The sequence below is a fragment of the Gracilinanus agilis genome, chromosome 2 (genome assembly GCF_016433145.1).
Source record: "Gracilinanus agilis isolate LMUSP501 chromosome 2, AgileGrace, whole genome shotgun sequence".
NCBI classification, from domain to species: domain Eukaryota; kingdom Metazoa; phylum Chordata; class Mammalia; order Didelphimorphia; family Didelphidae; genus Gracilinanus; species Gracilinanus agilis.
Genome location: NC_058131.1, coordinates 613,046,842 through 613,066,362, shown reverse-complemented (window position 1 = coordinate 613,066,362; position 19,521 = coordinate 613,046,842). Strand labels below are relative to the sequence as shown.

Sequence of the window (19,521 nt, the reverse complement as noted above, 5' to 3'; positions counted from 1 at the left end):
GCGTTTAGCTTGGGCTTCTCACACACTTGGCTCCTTAGAGTCCTTTCTCTTCTCTGGTCGGTATGGAGTATCTTGTGTCTCCCCTGGATTCCTTCAGCTTTGAACCACTTGGACCAGTTGCCCCCATGCAGAGGTCAGGACCAATTGTGATGTACCCCAGCCCCTGACAGAAGAGGCCTGAAGAGCAAAAATGATTTACTGGCTTTAATGAGTCCCTGCAAAATGAGCCCATTCCTGGGGTAAGTGAAGCACAAAATAGAAAGGATCTAAAATGACAGGTTTGGGGAAGGCAGGCACCCACAAAGTGCTACCACCTTTACTTTCAGTGACAGGCCAAGCTCTGAGAGTCATGTAGGCCCACTGCCCATCCTCAACGTGACTGTCCTTATGAAGAACAATTCTACCTCGCAGCCTCTGCCCAGGCAGGCAGAACCAAGCCAGGCCTTTGTAGGGGCCTGCCCTCAGCCCTCCCTGTTGCCCTCTGTGCAAGGGGGATGGAGAGCTCCATTCAATATCTGTGTTTTGGGTACCAGACAAAGGGTACATACAGCCCTAGACTGGGAAGGAGGGCAGTCTACCTGTCCCCATCTTGGCCCTACCCAATTCCTGATCATTTGCAACTGCTTAAGCAGCTGAGGACCAGATCCCAAGGAATCACTTCATAGCTTTCTCCCTGAGTTAAAAGCCAGAAGGTAAGAAGGTTGGAGAATTGTGACCTCAGCATCTGGGTCCATGGGGAAAACCCTAGAGTTCTTCCTCCCTGGCCATGTTACATCCTGCTGTACCTGAGAAACAAAACCAGAGGAGAGCTCCTGGCTAGGGTAAGAGAATAGTTGGCAACCAGCACAATGGTCTGCCTTCCCTTGAGGCCCCTCAGACAGTCTTAATGTCCAGAGCCCAGGGCTTAGACAGACTCTGGCGTTGGGCCTTGACCATGTGGAGGCGCCTCCCGTGCAAAGTGAACTGGGACCAAGTGATCAGCTGCAGCAGTGCACACATGATAGGCACCAGCACCAGCAAATAGAAGCATCCCTGACGTAATGTTGATGCCCGAGGTGGGGCAGGAGGATCCAGCCAAGGCCTTGCACTGCCCACTGGGTTCAGCAAAGGCTGCTGGAAAAGGTCATGACCTGAAACAAAAGAAAGGCATTGTCAAACCAAACTTTGTTTACTTGGCACTTAAGGAAGGACAGGGCAGATGCCATAAAGTCAATATTCCCTCCCTGTCTAGGTTCATCCTCCACCTAGAGTCCAATGGCTTAAGGATGGCTGGTTGGGACTAGAGTCCACTGGAAACCTGAAGGAGCTCCACCCACACCTATCTTCCACTGGTGGGTGGTTCTGCTCACCAGTATAGAAGCAAAGTAGCCAGGTGCCCAGCAATGGGGCAAAAGTCTGGCCAGGTTTGGTCACCAAGGCCACCATTCCAAAGAGCAGTGCTGAAGCTGCCTGCTTCCGTCGGTTCAGCACCAAGTCCTCATCCACCAGGTCTGTGACCACCAGGGTCAGCAGCTTACAGGTGCCCTCAGTGAACACACGGTTGCTGCACATGGGTAGAAACCACAGGGTTATTAGGAGGAAAAGTATAAACAGGTGGTCCTGAGCTGGGAGTTGGAGGAAGGAGAATGAATAAAGCAAGTGTGGAGAGTGTATTGGGGCTAATATTAGCATGGGAATGAAGAGTCAGGGGGCCCATTTACAGGAACAGTCAGCCTGGTCAGGGGTGGGCCAGGAAAGCTGAGACTAGAGGGGTCCCTGTATACCTGGCAATGAAGATGCAGAGGAGGTGGAGGTGGTCTGGTCCAGCCATCAACATGAGCAGACTGAGGCCCAACTTGAGAAGAAACAGCCCTCGTACCACGGCATAAACACCCCATCTTTGGCACAGTGCCAGGAAGTAGAGGTTGTTGAGATGAGGAGCAATGTAGGACACCCCTAGTGAAAGGTCTCTGCAAGTTAGAATGAGGCAGGATCCTGCCTGGTTGCCCAGGAAGCCCCCAACTGGGCCTCTGAATAAATTGGCCCAGGTTGGTCTGGGACAAAAGCCCTGGCACTTTCCATGCTCTTCCTTGGACCCTGATGACCATCCTTGACTATCATAGACCCAGGAGTGGTCCTCCATGGCAAAACCTCAGAAGTCTGGATCCCCCAAATTCCCATCTGCCCCAAGTCAAAAAGATGAGAGGCAGGGCCTCGGGATAACTCCCCACAGGCCTTACTCCATCTCACTTGAGCAAACCTCCAGAGCTAAGTCCCTAACATGTCAGCTACCTTTCTTGCCTTTCATCTAGATCTCATCCCCACCTGAGAAACAAAGCCAAGAGTTAGGAGGCTCGGATCTAGGGGCAGGCTCGGCTACTAAACCCTCCAAGAGATGAGGCTCTCACCACAGAACGGTCAGTCTCACTTGGGTGACCACAGCTTGTCACCACATGGACATCACTTCCCTGGGTTTGCAGGGGTTGAACCTGAAGTATAGGATGTCTCATCTGGGAGATTTAACTTGTGTTAACAGCCAAGACCCACCCCTATATGTCCAAAATCCCAGACTCACCCAGCAGGAAGGAGCCCATAGAGAGAGAGATCTGGTCCGACAGCAGGTGCTCCAGGAAGAGAGGGAAGAAGTTGCTGTTGAAGTGGCAATGAAAGACCTAGAACCCAACAGGCACCATGAGGAGAAAAGTAGGTGGGAGAGAGCTGGGAAAAGAAAGCCACCCAGAGAGAGCCAGGCCTACTACAAGGAGCCCTGAGCTGGTGCTTAAAGGCAGTCATCATGGGAAATGGGTACAGAATTTGAAAGGATGAACCACCTTTTTGGAAAATGGGCCAATTAAAAGGCAAAAAAATCTAGGTCAACTACCGTATACTATTATTCCTAAAGAAAAGGTTTAAATTTTGTGTGAAACATCTTTCCCACAACAGATGGGAAATACTAGACTGAGAACAGAAACTGTCATACCTTCTACTAATTGTGCTTAACATTCACAGGAAAGAAAAAGAGTCAAATGGTTTTTACTGAAAACGACTAGTTTTGGGGGTAGCTCAGTGGATAGAGCCAAGCCTCGAGATGGAAGGCTCTGGGTTCAAGTCTAACCTCATATACTTTCTGGTTGTGTGATCCTGGGCAAGTCACTCAACCCCCATCCTAGCCCTTACTTCTCTTCTGCCCTAGAACCAATACATTATTAAAGGACTTAAGTCTTAGTGGAACAATTTAAAATATCAGTAATATTTTAAAATGTAACTTCTGTTTTCACCTTGTGAGTTAAGATACTGGTAGGACTGGGGATGCATGAGATAAACTTGACCCTAACAACAGCAGGGACATGATAACAACAGCAGGGACATGATGGCTCACAGACACAGTGGTACACATCTGGGCCAGCTGGGCTTCACTTTGCCCCTGGTAGCCTGATCTGGCACCCAATTTTTCAGAAAGGGAATCTTTGGCCCAGATTGCTGAGCTATCAAAATTTTGTCTGACCACAAAGTAGTGTGTCTACTCCAACCTAGTTGGAGCTCCTTTTTAAATAGAGGAAACTGAGGCCTCAAGGCACAGTGACCTGACCAAAGAATACAGTTGTGGCTGGAAAGCAACCAGGTGTGCTGGCTATCAGGCCAGTGCTTTTCCTCTCTACACCATGCAAGCCATGTTACAAGACTGAAAGCTAGAAGAGATTTTAGAGATGATGTTGCTCAGTTCCCTCATACTCCACGTGAAAAATACTCCACAGAGGGTTATGGGGCAATACAGGAAATATGGATAAGTAAAGGTACCGGGATGTCATTCCAGGGCCTCTACCTGCAAATCCAGTGCTCCCAGGCTTCCTCCTCTACCTGCATTGGTCTAAGTCCTGAGGGCTCTGCCCACCAGGGAACCACATGTGCACTCCTTTCTTGGGCTCTGGACCCAGCCATGGCCACAGGACACAGTACTCGCCCTGGGATAGGGACATTGTGAGAAGGACAAGATGATTCCCATACCTGCACCAAATTCATGCCTACAAACCAGAGGAAGTTTCTGTGGCGTGCCAGCTGCTGGAGGTACTCGCCCAGGGTGACCCTCTTCTCCTCTTCACTTGCTGACGGTTCCTCCATATCCAGGCTGTAGAGACAGAGCCAAAAGAGGGCAATGTGGCTCTCCTCCCCTGCCTTCTGACCCCACAGCTCTCCGGCTCTCTTTCCCTCCCTTCCCTGATCTGTCCTCTTCTCCCTCTTCCCCTCTGAGCAATCTGTCACCAGCCCAGACAGACAGAGAACCAGAAATCAGGCCACTGTGATGAATTGCCAATGGATATGAACAAACCGTTCTTAACCATATGAAAAGATTGCTCCAAATCACGAAACAAGGGAAATGCAAATCAAAACAAATGAAGTTTCACCCTACATCCAGCAAATTGGCAAAGATGACAAAAGACAGAAATTATTAGTGTTCAAAGGACTGCAGAAAAGCACTGTTGGAACTATTCTGACATGGAAAGTATTTGGGAATTATGCTAAAAAAGTGACTACAAAGCCTCATATCCTCAGAGCCAAAGATCCACTGCTAGGAACATACACCTCCACCCCCATCCCCACCCCCAAAAGGAGATCAGAGACAGAAAGAATGGCCCCACATATCCAAAAATATTTGTAGAATTTTTGCAACAATAGCAAGACTTTCTGTGAGAGCCAAGAATTGGACATGCAGTGAGTAGCATCAAGTGGGACCATTATAGCTAGAGCACAAGGCCTGGAGTTAGGCACACTCATCCTTCTGAGTTCAAATCTGGCCTCAGATACTAGCTGTATGACCCTGGGCAAGTCACTTAACTGTTTGCTTCAGTTTCTTCATGTGTAAAATGAGCTGGAGAAGAAAATGGTAAACCTTTTCTAAGAAAAACTCAAATATGGTCACAAAGAGTTGGGCACAACTGAAACAAATGAACAAAAGCCATGCAGAAAGGGATGGCTATGGGAAACTAGGTGGCTCAGTAGATAGTGTCAGACCTGGAGATAAAAGGTTCTGGGTTCAAATTTGGCTTCAGATACTTACTAGTGTGATAATTAGATTAAATCTACACTGTTCATCTTTAGATTTAATCACCAAAGGTGAAAATATCTCCATTTCTGGGTGGTCTGTAACACACATGTGCTAGAGTAACAAATCAGAATTTACTGACTGCCTCATGGGCAGTCCTAAGAAAAGCATCTGTTGTGATTGGACACATAAACTAAGAGGAGGCTGCAGGAAGTGACACAAAAGAGGCCCCTTTAATAAGAGACCTCAGTCAGCTGGGCTTGGGCTTCTGGTTCTTGCTTGGACATGGAGGAGCTCTGAAACTGGGACCCTGAGACCTTGGTGAGACTGCTCTTAAATCTCTCTCTTAGAACTACACGTGGTGAGTGAAGAAGGCTGACTCCTTTAACCTCCCAGGAGGTATTAGACTACAGGAGGCTCCCTTGATTGGGAGAAGCCCTTGTGGCTAAAACCCTTGTTAATTGACTTTTAGGCTCTGGCTGGGCTTCTGGAGCCCTGCCGGAGTAAAGCTCAGACTTGAATATAAATCTCTTACTCTACCTTCTTCTCATCTCTCTACTTCCACTCTCCTATATTCTGTAAATAAATTACTAAAATCATTTTGGGGATTGATAATTATTCAATTCCCTGGCGACCTAACCTTTTAATATATTTACCCCAAAACACCTTTTCCATATTACACTAGCTGTGTGACCCTGGGCAAGTCACTTAACCCCAATTGTCTAGCCTTTACTACTCTTCTGCCTTGGAACTGATACTCAGGATTGATTCTAAGACAGAAGGTAGAGGGTTTTTTAGAAAGGAAGAGGACAAGAAGAAGGAAAGAAGTGAGGGAAGGAGAGAAGAAGGGAGAGAGGGAGGGAGAAAAGGCTAAACAAACTGCAATATAATAATGTAATGGAATACTACTGTGCCATAAGAAATGACACACATGAAGAGTTCTGGGAAGAAGGAGAAACCATATTAAGTAGGGAAGTGAAGAGTCATAGGAAAACACACACCATTTGAAAGAAAGTTAAAACAAAAATGAATGCTATGTATTAAAACTGACCAGGTCTGGTCCAGACAAGGGCTGGGCAAATACATCTCTTTCCCTTCATCACTGAGGAGGGGAATCCAGAGTTGGCCAGACAGCTGATAGGCTGGTTGATTTTATGGAAATACTCCCCCACTCTCTGTCTTTTTCTTTCTTATTCTTGATTACAGGGGATAGCTCAATGAAGGTGAGGGATGGGGGAGGGATATGTTTTGAAATGAGTGTGATTTAACCATAAAATACTTCAAGAAAAATAAATAGGGGGCAGCTGGGTGACTCAGTGGATAGAGAGCCAGCCCTAGAGATAGAAGATCTGGGGTTCAAATCTGTCCTCAGATACTTCCTAACTGTGTGGCCCTGGACAAGTCACTTAATGTCTATTGCCTAGCTTTTACTATTCTTCTGCCTTAGAATCAATACACAGTTGTTTTTTGTTTTGTTTTGTTTTTTTTTTAAGAAAAAAAAGGGAAGGTGGCTAAGGGTTATTTAAAAAAGAAAAAACAAAAAGAAAATATAATAAATAATAAATAAAAATAAAATAATAAAAAAAGCACAACTGTAGAAAAGAAGACAGGACGAGACAAGCCCATTTCTGAAATGTACTTCCTCCTCAGGTCTACCTCTCAGCAGTCTCCGCTTCCTTCAAGCCCAGCTCAGGTGCCTTTTCTTCTGTGAAACCTTCTGTGGCTCCCTTGGCTGTTGGCAATCTCCTCTATCTCATTTTACATTGTATGACATGTCCCTGTGCTCACAAGTTCCCTCTCCAGTCGGTCACTTTTGTTTCTGGATCTCCAGAACAGAGCAGGCAAGTAATACATGTGGGGTGAATCACTTGGAGGCCAGGGATACAATGACCCACTTACCCTTCGGAGGCTGAATGCAAGGCCCCCAGGGTCCTCCCTTCTGTCTCAAAGCGCTGCTTCAGTAGCCATGTAGCCCCAGTAAAGCCAAGCCCAGAGCAGACAGCCAGAATCACACAGAAGGCACGGAAGGAAGAGAAATCTTCCTTGTTCCAGACAGCGTAGGAGGCAAAGACGGAGAGAGAGCCAGCTGCACTGAAGAGAGAGCAGTAGAAATTGAGGTGTGTTCGGCCATGGGCAGACAGGGCCAGGTCAGCCAACAAAGCGTGGTGATTGAGGTCCACCAAGGTCAGGAAGCCATCATACAGACACAGGCAAAGCAAAAACTGCATCCCCGTGGGTGCCCATCGCACCCAGAATGCCAGAAAGGCGAGGGCCAGCAGTGGGCCATGCCGGCTGAGAGCCCGCAGCCTCGTCAGAACCACATCCTGGGATGGGATTGAAGCTCCTGCCCTGTGAAAGGAAAGAAGGAAGGAGTCAGGATACCTCGCTCTCTTCCCACAAGCACACCCAGATCTCTGCTCTGCCCTCGTGTAAACCTAGAACAATTTACAGAAGGGACACTGATAAACCATCCCCTAAATCAGTGGTCAGGGGGTGACAAGCTTTGGCCAGGGGCCCCTATTCAGGAATGTCAAATCCTTCCAGACTTTCCCTCCTGGAGAATCAAGAGACCCATCCCTTGTTCTATACCTCTGTTCTTGAAAAAAGTGATGAGGGAAGGACACAGGGAGGCATCATATGGTTTGAGGACTCCAAAAAAGTGACCAGTTAGAAGGGGCCCATTTTTGCCTTCCTCTTTCCTTCCTCAGATTCAAACTAGTGGCAGGAAGAAGAGACAGAACTCAGAGGATTAGGGGCCTACCCAGAAATGGTTTCTCTGCTTCCTCTGGCTCCAAGCACCATGAAAGGGACCTTGGGACATGGGTCCTAGGCAAGAGAATGGCCCCACAAGGTAATGAAAACAGAGGCAACACAATGTTCTAGCAAAAACTACCTCATTGTGTGACCTTGGGCAAGTCCCTGTATTTCCTATCACTGGGCCTCAGTTTTTCCAATCTGCAAAATGAGAGATCCAGCTTAGATGATCAATAAGACCATTTCAAACTCTGCCATGATGCCTAATACAGCCATCGATCTCTAACCACATACCTGGGTGGGGAGCTGAGGAAGACACGGTCACTGAGCCAGCCAAAGAGTGGATCATTGAGGCTGTTCCAGAGAAGAAACACTGTCTGCAAACAGGTGCATAAGAATAATTATACCAGGGGCAGCTAGATGGCTCAGTGGATAGAGAGCCAGGCCTGGCATAAGGGAGAGCCAGGCTCAAATCTGACCTCAGATACTTCCTAGCTGTATGATCCTGGGCAAGTCACTTAACTGCCATTGCTAGCCCTTGCCACTCTTTTGTCTTAGAATTGATGCTAAGATAGAAGGTAAGGGTTTAAAAAAACAACAACTATTATACCAAAGGCAATGAGTCTTCATGGCCAGCAACAAGATTTAAAGGCTGGAAAGGTAGATAACCTAAGGCTGTTCACACCAGCAGGGCCTGGGTTAAAGAAGAGAGAAGCCAAAGGGGTAAGTACCCCCCAGGGGTCCCGTACCCCGAGGGGTCCCTGGCATCTCTCTGGGGGTGTCTTCCCCATTCCTCAAAGTTAAAATCTCTTCCCATCTCCAAGCTTCTAGGATTCTCTAAGGGGTGGTCTGGTATAATCCTCCTGGGTAGGGAATGGCTACAGAGTCTGAGAGATTAGTGTTAGGAGGCCACAAGACCCGGGGGAAAGAGCACCAGTTCTGAAGCCAGAGGACCTGAATTCCAGGCCCACACCATAGGCCCAGGAAACCCGTGGGGCACCTACCTCTCCAACCCAGAAGGCCAGCTTGTCAATCTTGTACACAGAGACAAAGGTGTCCACATAGTACAGCAGGAACACATTGTGTAGGATGGTGACAAAGAGGGACAAGGAACCATAGACCACAGCGGTGGGCAGGCTGAAGAGCCAGGCCAGGGGCTGACCTGCCATGGCCCACGGCCCCAGGCCTCAGCAGGTCAGGAATGCCAGTGCACCTGCCTCCTTATGTCCTGTCCAGGGCCAGACCATCCTTGCCTCCTGAGGAAGAACAGAATTAACAAAAACCACTGTAAGCCAGCTTTGCACCAGAGACTAGTATCCAATCAGGGCCAGTATGGCCTAAGCAAGTGATGGCAAACCTATGACATGCGTGTCAGCACTGACACACGTAGCTATTTTCAATGACACGTGGCCTCATGTGGCCGCATACAGAGAAGTGTGGGGCCGCATGCCAAGAATGAAACATTTGCTGTAGTGTAGTGTAGACACTCTGTGCACTATAGATGACAATTCTACCTATATTAATTTACCTATTTTGGTTTATTAAATACAGCTATATATTACAATTATACATTTTTGTTATTTAAATTATGGTTTTTTCTCTTAAAGTAACACACCACCTGAGTTATGCTTGATTTTGGGGTGAATTTTGACACACCAAGCTCAAAAGGTTGCCCATCACTGGCCTAAGTCATCATCCATTTCTATTAGATTATAAGTTCCTTGACAACAAGCAGGAACTCTTTTTTAAGTCAACAAGTACTTCAAGTCTCCCAGGTTCAGACTTTGAAATTATCCTCAACCCCTCATTTCCCCATACCACACAAATCATTTCTACCTCTACGGCTCTCACATCTATCTCATCCTTTTATGTGATTGCCATCTTAGCCCAGCCTCTCTTGCCAAGACTCCAAAGCCCTCCTACGGCCAATTGGTGTCCCAGTGGATAGGATGCCTAGCCTAGAGTCAGGAAAACTCATCTTCCTAAATTCAGATCTGATACTTACTAGTTGGGTGACCCTGGGCAAGTCACCTAACTCTGTTGGCCTCAGTTTCCTCCTCATCTGTAAAATGAACTAGAGAAGGAAATGGCAAAACACATCAGTAACTGCCAAGAAGAAGTCTTCTCACTTGGATCCATACTCCTAGAGGCTGCCAGAGTGATCTCCCTTAAATGCAAATCTGACCACTATCACTCTCTTAGTCAAATTCTAGTGCCCCACCAAAAAAAAAAATTCCTTCTCATTGCCTCTCAGATGAACTATAAACTCTATTTGCCTTTTAAAGAACTTCACAACTTGGCCCTAACCTTCCAGTCTCATGATATATTGCTTCTCTTCCCAGACTTAATGATCTCGCCAAACTGGACTTCCATGTGCCTCACACATGGCACCCATCATCTGTGCCCTCCCTCCTACCTTCAGCTCACTTCCTCTAAAACACAGCTCAGATATCACTCCAGAAAAGCCTTTCCTGATCCTCTGAGCTTCGGTTTGTTTCTATGTGTTCCTGCTGCCTTAACCTCTTCCTCTCCATATATGATTTGGGGTTGTGGTTTTAAAAGATTACTCTATTACAAAAATGAATAATATGGGAATAGGGTTCGAGTGATAATATATGTATAACCCAGTGGAGTTGCTTGTTAACTCTGGAAGCGGGGTGGGAAGAAGAGAGGGAGACAACAAGAATCAAAAAATTAAAAAATAAAATAAAAAAGAACTCTTCCCCTCTACCCCCATCACCAGCTGGAGTTGTGAAAGGAGCTGATCTCATTTCTCTTCTAATTTTTTAACCAGTCAATTTTTTAACCAAGTCAGAGGAGAATAGAAGCAGAGCTAAAAGGGGCCTTACAGGTCATCTCAGCTAATCCCCACATTTTATAACTAAGGAAATCAAAGATCTGGGGGATTCAAGAAAGACACAGTGGGAAGTTAGGAGCAATGTCAGAATTTGAATTCAGGTCCTTTGACTCCAAATTCAGGGTTCTTTTCAACACATACCTCCGCCTCCTTTGGGATTAAGACTCAAGTAAAGAAGGCACTAAGGTTCGGGTTATTTGTTTTGGCTAAAGGAAACCAAACCCCACTCTACCCCTACCCTAATCTCTCACCTTTCAGGTAGCTCCTAACCTGAGGTGGGTAGAATAGAGTAGTGTGATTTTCTTTAGCTTTCCTATTAGCTTGGGTAGCCAAGGATCTTTTAAATGGCTTGGCAGACACCCAGGCTCCACCTCCAATTCAAGAAGGATAACAAGCAGGAAATACTTTGAGACGGCATCATTTCCTGGGGCACCCCTATGGGCAGCAGGGGAGGAGGAAGACATCCAGGTTTGTTCTGTTTAAAGAAATAACTTGCGGGAAGCTAGGTGGCTCAGTGGACAGACAGCAAGGCCTGGAGATAGGGGGTCCTGGATTCAAATCTGACCTGAGACACTTCCTAGCTGGATCATGTCACTTAATTCCAATTGTCTTGCCCATATCACTCTTCAACTTTGGAACTGATACTCAGTATTGATTTTAAGACAAAATCTTTGGAAGTAAGGCTTTGGGGGGGTGAGGGGAGGAACAAAAGAACCAAACAGCTTAGTGCTGGGTTAAAACTCTAGTCATCTCCCTTCTTTCCTAAGCTGAGGACAAAACATTCCATCTCCCGGCTCTATGACTTTTTCTGGACAGTCTCCATGCCTAGAATACTCCCATCTCACCACTGTCTCCTAAAATCCCTGGCTTCCTTCCAGGCCTCAGCTCAAGTGCCACCTCCTACAAGAAGTCTACACCAAGGGCCCCCATCTAATGCCTCACCCTCTGAAATTACTTTACATTTTTGTAAATGTAAATGTGAATGTGAATATTTTGTATTTATTTGGGTATTATGAGGCAGGTAGGTAGTGCAATGGATAGAGTGCTCTGGCCTGGAGTCAGCAAGATCCTGAGTTCTGATTCAACCTCTGACACTAGCTATGTGGCCAAGGGCTGAAGCCACGTACCCCGTTTGCCTCAGTTTTCCCAACTAAGGAAAATACTTCAGAGGGTTGTTGTGGCAAAGAATAGAACTCTATAAATGCTTATTCCCTTCACTCTCTTATGTATGTAGTTTCTCCCCTGTAGAATATAAGATCTTGAGGGCAGAGCCAGTTTCTCAACATCCCCAGCTAGGCTTATTATGTTGCCTAGACCTCTTATATGGTTAAGAGCTCTGCCTCCCTGGCCACAGCTGAGAAGGGATCTGATCTCATCCTCTCCTTTTTTTAAAAAACCCTTATCTTGGCCTAGAGTCGGGAGGTCCTAGGTTCAAATCCAGCCTCAGACACTTCCCAGCTGTGTGACCCTGGGCAAGTCACTTGACCCCCATTGCCCACCCTTACCACTCTTCCACCAAGGAGCCAATACACAGAAGTTAAGGGTTAAAAAAAAAAAAAAAAAAAAACCTTATCTTCTACCTTAGAATTGATAGGTTCCAAGACAGATGAGCCCTAAGAGCTAGGCAACTGGGGTTAAGTGACTTGCCCAGGGTTAGACAGTTAGGAAAAGTCTGAGGCCACATTTGAACCCAGGATCTCCTGTGTCCAGGCCTGGCTTTCTATCCACTAGGCCACCTAACTGCCCCTTCCTTCTCTCTCTCTTATTTGAACTCTTACCTTGTGTCTTAGAATCAATATGTGTAGGCTAGGCAATGGGAGTTAAGTGACTTATCCAAGGTCACACAGCTAGGATGTGTCTGAAGCCCAACTTGAACCCAGAACCTCTCATCTCCAGGTCTGGCTCTCTATCCACTGAGTCAACCAGATGTACACACACACACACACACACACACGCATGCACGCACGCACGCACACCTTCTAATTTTTTAATCAGTCAAATGTCAGAGGATAATAGAAGCAGACCTGAAAAAGATCTTCCAGGGCATCTAATCTTAGCTCCACATTTTAGGAAACTGAAGATCAAGGAAGATTAAGAAAGACATAGTGGGACACAAAGGTAAAACCAGTGTTTTGATTCCAGGATGCCAGTGCTTATGGCATAATACTTAATAAACACTTGTGAACTTAATCAAGCATTTCAAAGAAGTAAAGACCTCAAAAAACAGGGTAAGGACCTCACACCAGTCTGGGGTTCAGTGCTTGGCTACAGGTCTCCCTAGCCAGCCCCACAAGACAAGGTCAAGAACTGCCACCTGTCTCCATCCAGTCTGCCTTCTCCCACTGCCCAGCTGAGCAAAGAGGGGACACTTAATGATACCCATCCCTAAAAATGAAAGAAATGAGAAGCTGTCATGGTCATGACTGGGGGTGGGGGGGTGTGAGAGAGAGAGACAGAGACAGGGACAGTGTGACCAAGAGAGTGCTCAGGCAGAAGGAGCCTCCCTCCTTGCCCCCTCTCTCTCTAAAGCAGCACTTGAAGTGGGAAATAACAATTCACATCTACATAAGCCCTTGGAAAAAAGCTCTCTTTGGGGAAGTTAGGTAGCACAGTGAATAGAGCACCAGACCTGGGGTTGGGAGGACCTAGATTCAAAACTGGCCACAGACACTTCCTAGCTGCATGACCCAGGACAAGTCACTTAACCCCCATTGCCTATCTCTTACAGCTCTTCTATTTTGGAAATAATACTTAGTATTGATTCTAAGACAGAAAGTTAAGAATTTTCTTAAAAGTTCTCCTTGTGCTCTCTTCCCTTAGGTGTTCTCTTCTAATTCCTCTCTAAAATTATTCCTAATTTCAAAAGAGGCAGTGGTGGGTAAGAAAAACCCTGAGGGATGAGCAATGCGAGGAGTATTTATCATATTCGCTTTACGAATGAATAAACAGAGGATCGGAGAGGTTAAAGGTAGCTCCACTGGGCCTCCACTAACCCGCGTGCATCCCATAGCCCAGAAGCCACATCCTGCCTCCGTCCCATGCCAGAACCTCCATCACCAGAGGACCCCCCTCCCCTATGCTTCCACTCTTGGGAGCTCGCTCCTTGCGTTCCCGTGAGGAACTCCCCGGAGAACTCCCTCCACGAGCAGCCGGCGCCTGAGGTTTGGGGCAGAGTCAACCCCTAGACCACCCTAGCCACGACCCCGAGGGTTCTCTTCCCTGCTTACCTCGGCCCTGCGGATCCCATTAGAAGGCACGGAGGCGGCCAGGGGCTGAGAGGATAGAGCGCCTGCGCAAAGCCGCCCCTCCCCCCCGCAAATCCCGCCTACTTTTTGCTCAGCCATTGGCTCAGTACCACTTCAGTCCCTCCCCCCCCTTGAACTCTGGTTGAGGCAGGACATTTGTCGCCTCTGTTGCCATGTTTAGTGTGGGCACCTGCCCTCGGTTGCCTGGCACGTAGAAAAGTTATACGTGTAAAGGGGCATTTCGAGGGGCTGCTCTTCTGGGCCCGCTCTGCGGTAACCAGAGCTTGGGCAGCAGCCAAGGTAGGAAATGCCAGCAGAGCCTGCCCCAGACTCTTAGGGCGAAGACCCCCACCCAGCCACTGTTGAGGGTCTTAGGCGAGGCTGCCACAATAATTCACCTTAGATGGAGCTGTCAATGGTTCCCATCATTCAGGAAAGTAACCTGGAATAATGCCTTCCCCAAAAAAGGGACTCGAATGTCTGTATCTTTTGACCCAAAGATTTCACGGCTAGGCAATAGATCCCAAGGAGGTCCAAGACAGAAAGAAAGGACCTGCATACATCAAGGTATCTTACATCTAGGAGAGTCTTTTGTGGGAGCAAAACATCTGTCAACAAAGTAGATGCCCATCAATGGCTAAGTGAACGCATGAACGAAGTGAAATAGTATTCTGACCTAAGAAATGGCAGTAGGATGTATGCAGAGAACCATGGGAAAAGATCAACTGATGCCAAGTTTAGTAAGCAGAGCAGAGAAAATAATGTAACACTATGACTACATCTGTAGAAATGAAAAGAACAAGCACAACACAGTTGAAAATGAATGTTACAAAAAGTACAAGAATATGTTTGGTCTCAAAGAAGAGATGGGAGAAGATACTTGCCTGTGCACACAATTCTTTGACAGGACAGCAGGGTCCATGGGCGTGGAAAATTGAATATATTTTCAGATTCTTTTAGACTATTAGTTGGTTTTATTGCTTTTTTTTTTTTTACTCTTCCTCCTTCTCTTTAAAAAAATTATTTGTTTTAGGGGGCAGCTGGGTAGCTCAGTGGATTGAGAGCCAAGCTTAGAGATGGGAGGTCCTAGGTTCAAACCTGGCCTCAGCCACTTCTCAGCTGTGTGACCCTGGGCAAGTCACTTGACCCCCATTGCCTACCCTTACCACTCTTCTGCCTTGGAGTCAATACACAGTATATACTCCAAGACAGAAGGTAAAGGTTTAAAAAATAATTATTATTATTAGTTGTTTTAGGGGATAAATCTCTAGAAGAGGTGAGTAAAAGGGATTTCAGAGAAGATTAAGACAACATGAAACAAAAGCTATAGATAATTTATTTTTAAAAAGAAGCATGGAAGGGGCAGGTAGGTGGCTCAGTGGATTGAGAGCTAGGCCTAGAGATGGGAAGTCCTAGGTTCAAATGTGACCCCAAATACTTCCTAGCTATGTGACCCTGGGCAAGTCACTTAACCCTATTGCCTAGCCCTTACCACTCTTCTGGCTTGGGGCCAATACATAGTATTAATTCTAAGACAGAAGGTAAGGATTAAAAAAAAAAAAAAAAGCAGCATGGAAAGATTTAAATGATATTTTGCAGAGTGAAATAGCAGAACAAGAGAAATGGTATAAACAGTGTAAATTTTTTAAAAAATCTGAATACTGAGTAATTATATTGACCATGATTGACTTTGGAGAAGAAATAGAAAAATGCACCTACTTTCCTTCCCTGCAGAGATTGGGAACTACATGTGTGGACATTGCATATACTATCCAAGCTTACTTGGTATGTGGGCATTAGATTTGCTGAATTGCTTCCTTTTTTTTCCCCCTCTTTAAAAAAAATTTACTGTTGGCTTAGAATGCAGATGAAAGCATACAATTTTTTAATTGTTTATTTGTATTTGTGTTTTGGAGTTTGGGTTTTATGAGTCACAAAAAATGAACAATATAGAAATGTGTTTTGCATGATAATACATGTATACTCCAGAACGAACCACCTGCCAGCACAATGAGAGGAAAGAGAAAGGAGGGAGAGAGATAAATTCATTCATATAACTTGAGAAAACTTGTGTGAAAATTTGTTATTACATGTAATTAGTAAAAAATAAAAATATAAAACTAAAAAAATTATTTGTTATGAGGGATAGTATGCTGGGAAGGGAAAGGAAAGGGATATAATCAGAATTGAAGGTGATATAAAAGAAAGATATCAATAAAATTTTAAAAAACCCAAGGATTACCATTCCCTTTCAAAATGAATTCAAGCTGATGACATGAAATTTACATCAGATAATCCTGTTTATACAAGTGGATTAGTGAGAGCCAAGGCTAGAATACTGGACTTTTGGTTTCCAATTCAATATTCTTTTTTTTTTAAACCCTTACCTTCCATCTTAGAATCAATATTGTGTACTGGTCTCAGTGCAGAAGAGCATAAAGGATAGACAATAGGAGTTAAGTGACTACCCCAGGGTAACACAGCTAGGAAGTATCTGGGGCTAGATTTGAACCCAAGACCTCCTCTCTAGACCTGACTCTCAATCCACTGGGCCACCTAGGTGCCCCCTCTAATTCAGTGTTCTGTACACCATACCATATTCCCTTGAAACAGAGCTTTAATTAGGAATTTTTTCTTCTGGGGCAAATGCCATACCCTGAACCCAGGGCAAATGGCAAAATACATTCCCTTGCGTAATTGGGAATGAGGAAAGAACATTTCTGCTCTGATATGGGAGTAAGGGAAAGCAACCTCCCCCTTAGCCCATCAACTAGTAACTTCTTTTTTTAAGGAATTATTCTTGTTAACTAGATGTTAAGTTGTCGCTACTATACCAAAGGAGTATAAATTACTATCAATATTCTCTGAATTCTACCCTGATGCAAAGGCATAATCATCCTGCCCCAGCTATAGTTCTTTTATAAAAGTCTTCCATAGTAGATTATCTTCTAATTATAGAATCATACAATGCTAGAATTGAAAGAGATCTTAGAAACCGTTTAGTCCAACCTTTCATTTCAGAGGTGAGTAATCCAAAGCCAATCAGTTATGAAATCTTTACCGAGGATCTCTGTATGCCCAGATATGGCCTTGTCCTCTGCTCTTCATCTTGAACCTAGTTTTCATGCTTTCTGCTCTACTCAGCTCACCTCTACCTCCCACCCTTATGCTTTCACTCCATCTATAATGTTCCCCAGTCCATTAAGACATCTATCTCTCTCTTCCTGGCATCAAGCAATAACTGAAATCCCACCTCCTTTTTCCTGTATGGGAAGAAGGTGACAACTTTTCCCAAATTCTTCCCTGTCAGTGCCATCCACACTGATACTCATACTCTTCACTTCCATTTCAATTCAAATCAAATTAGGGCTTATTCTGTTTGTATGACATATTTTCTATGACTAGAACTTGACCTGCCACAGTACCTAAGTCAGTCAAGCAGTAAACAAACTTTTATTAAGTGCCTACTAATAAGGATCATCTATTCAAAAAGATTTATAGCAGCTCTTTTCCTGTTGGCAAAGAATTGGAAACTAAAGGGATGCCCATCAATTGGGAAATGACTGAACAAGTGTAGTATATGAATGTGATAGAAAACTATTGTGCTGTAAGAAACAATGAAGGGAATGATTTCAGAAAATTCCAGAAAGATCTATATGAACTAATGCACAGTGAAATAAGCAGAAACCAGGAGAACAATCTCCAAAGTAACAGCAATGTTGTAAAGATAATCAACTGTGAAAGACTTAGTAACTCTGATCAACACAATGAACCAGACAGCTCCCAAGGACTAAAATGCTATCTACCTCCAGATAGACAACTAATGTTCTCAGAGTACAGATGAAAGAATTTCCTCCCTTTCTTAATTTTTTCTTTCTTTCTTTTTCTTTTTTTTAAACCGTTAACTTCTGTGTATTGACTCCTTGGTGGAAGAGTGGTAAGGGTGGGTAATGGGGGTCAAGTGACTTGCCCAGGGTCACACAGCTTTTCTTTTTTTTAAACATGGCTAATTCAGAAATTTATTTTGCATGACCGTATATGTATAATGGTACCATATTTCTTGCCTTCTCAAAGGATTAGGTAGGGAGGGAGAAAATGAGAAACTAAAAACAAAAATGAAATGTTTAAAGAATTTTTAAAAGTGATTGATTCTCCATACTGGACACTGTGCTAAGTGCCTGGGGATACAATGAAAGGTCAAAGACAGTTCCCCCTCATGAGGAGCTCATAGTCTAAATGGGAAGACAACAAATACACAATTATATATTAACCAGACATATACAGGACTAAGAGATCAGTAACAGAGGGAAGGCACTAACTTTAAGGGGAACCAGGAAAGGTTTCTCAAAAAAGGTGAGAAATTGAAGGAAGCCAGGGGAAGCCAAGAGGTAGAAATGAGGAGGGAGAAAATTCCAAGCAATGGAGTACAGCTATCAAAAATGCCTGGAATAAGGAGATGTAATGTTTTATGTGAGGAACAGCAAAAAAGGGCAATGTTCCTGGATTGCAAAGGACACAGGAGTGTGTAAGGTAATAAGGAGACTAGACAAGAAGGAGGCACGTTAGGAAGGGCTTTGAACACCAGACAAAAGATTTTATATTTGAACCTGGAGGTAATAGGGAGTCATAACAGTTTATACCATAGGAAGGGTAATATATTCAGAACTGTACTTTTGGAACTTTGTTTTGACAGATAAGTGGAAACTAGACTAGAGTGGGGTAAAACTTGAGGCAGAGAGACCAATCAGAAGGTTGTTATAATAGAGAAGGATGACAGAAGAAAGAGAAAGAAAGAAAGAAAGAAAGAAAGAAAGAAAGAAAGAAAGAAAGAAAGAAAGAAAGAAAGAAAGAAAGAAAGAAAGAAAGAAAGAAAGAAAGAAAGAAAGAAAGAAAGAAAGAAAGGAAGGAAGGAAGGAAGGAAGGAAGGAAGGAAGGAAGGAAGAAAAGAAAAGGAAGAAATTAATTCTGTCCCTTTCAGGGAGCTCACAGTTTGGTTGGAGAAACAAGACATTATATGGGGAAGAACTAGATAACAAGGAGAGAAAGAAGAAATTTCAGGTGGGAAGAAACTGCCTTCCCATCTAAATTTTATTCATGTCACAAGGTTCGTCTCTAGTTCCACTTTATCCAAGAAATGTCTTTTCACCTATATGAACTGATGTAAAGTGAAATGAGTGGAACCAAGGAGAACATTGTACATGGTAATAGTAACATTGAATGAGAATCCACTATGAATGGCTTGGCTATTCTCAGCAACACAATGATCCAAGACAATTCTAAAAGACTTATGATGAAAAATGCTATCCACTGCCAGAGAAAGAATTGATGAAATCTAAATGCAGATCAAAGCATGCTGTTTTCTTTTTCTCCCCATAAAAACAACAACAACAAAAACTTCTTACTTTTTGTCTTAGTAACAATTTTAAGACAGAAGACTAAGGGCTAAATAATGGGGATTAAGTGACTTGCCCAGGGTCACACAATCTGGGGAATATCTGAGGCCAGATTTGAGCCCTGGATCTCCTTACTCTAGGCCTGGCTCTCTATCTACTCAAAACACCCAGTTGTCCCCGTATTCGTTTTCACTTTATTTTCTTCATGCATTTTTTTGTTGTTGTTTTGTTTTATGAAGCTTCTTCCATAGC

The 19,521-nt window shown here is 44.6% G+C and overlaps 1 protein-coding gene across 1 annotated transcript; it reads right to left on the bottom strand.

Moving 5' to 3' along the window:
- Positions 1 to 189: 189 nt before the first annotated feature.
- On the bottom strand, positions 190 to 13,878 carry MFSD13A (major facilitator superfamily domain containing 13A). The gene is made up of 9 exons (XM_044662543.1): positions 13,859 to 13,878; positions 8,779 to 9,030; positions 8,069 to 8,151; positions 6,920 to 7,369; positions 3,985 to 4,105; positions 2,555 to 2,651; positions 1,764 to 1,935; positions 1,350 to 1,543; positions 190 to 1,130 (listed from the first exon to the last, which is right to left on the bottom strand). Exons 2-9 carry the CDS (start codon positions 8,941 to 8,943, stop codon positions 874 to 876), a joined length of 1,539 nt encoding a protein of 512 aa, XP_044518478.1. The 5' UTR covers positions 8,944 to 9,030; positions 13,859 to 13,878; the 3' UTR covers positions 190 to 873.
- Between the last annotated feature and the right edge of the window lie 5,643 nt (positions 13,879 to 19,521).

Coding starts and splice junctions, on each gene's coding strand:
- MFSD13A (XM_044662543.1), bottom strand. CDS start 8,943: ATGGCAGGTCAGCCCCTGGCCTGGCTCTTCAGCCTGCCCACCGCTGTG. Junction 4,106..6,919: donor TTGCATTCAGCCTCCGAAGG/GTAAGTGGGTCA, acceptor CTGTCTCTACAG/CCTGGATATGGAGGAACCGT. Junction 1,131..1,349: donor GCTACTTTGCTTCTATACTG/GTGAGCAGAACC, acceptor CTTTTGTTTCAG/GTCATGACCTTTTCCAGCAG.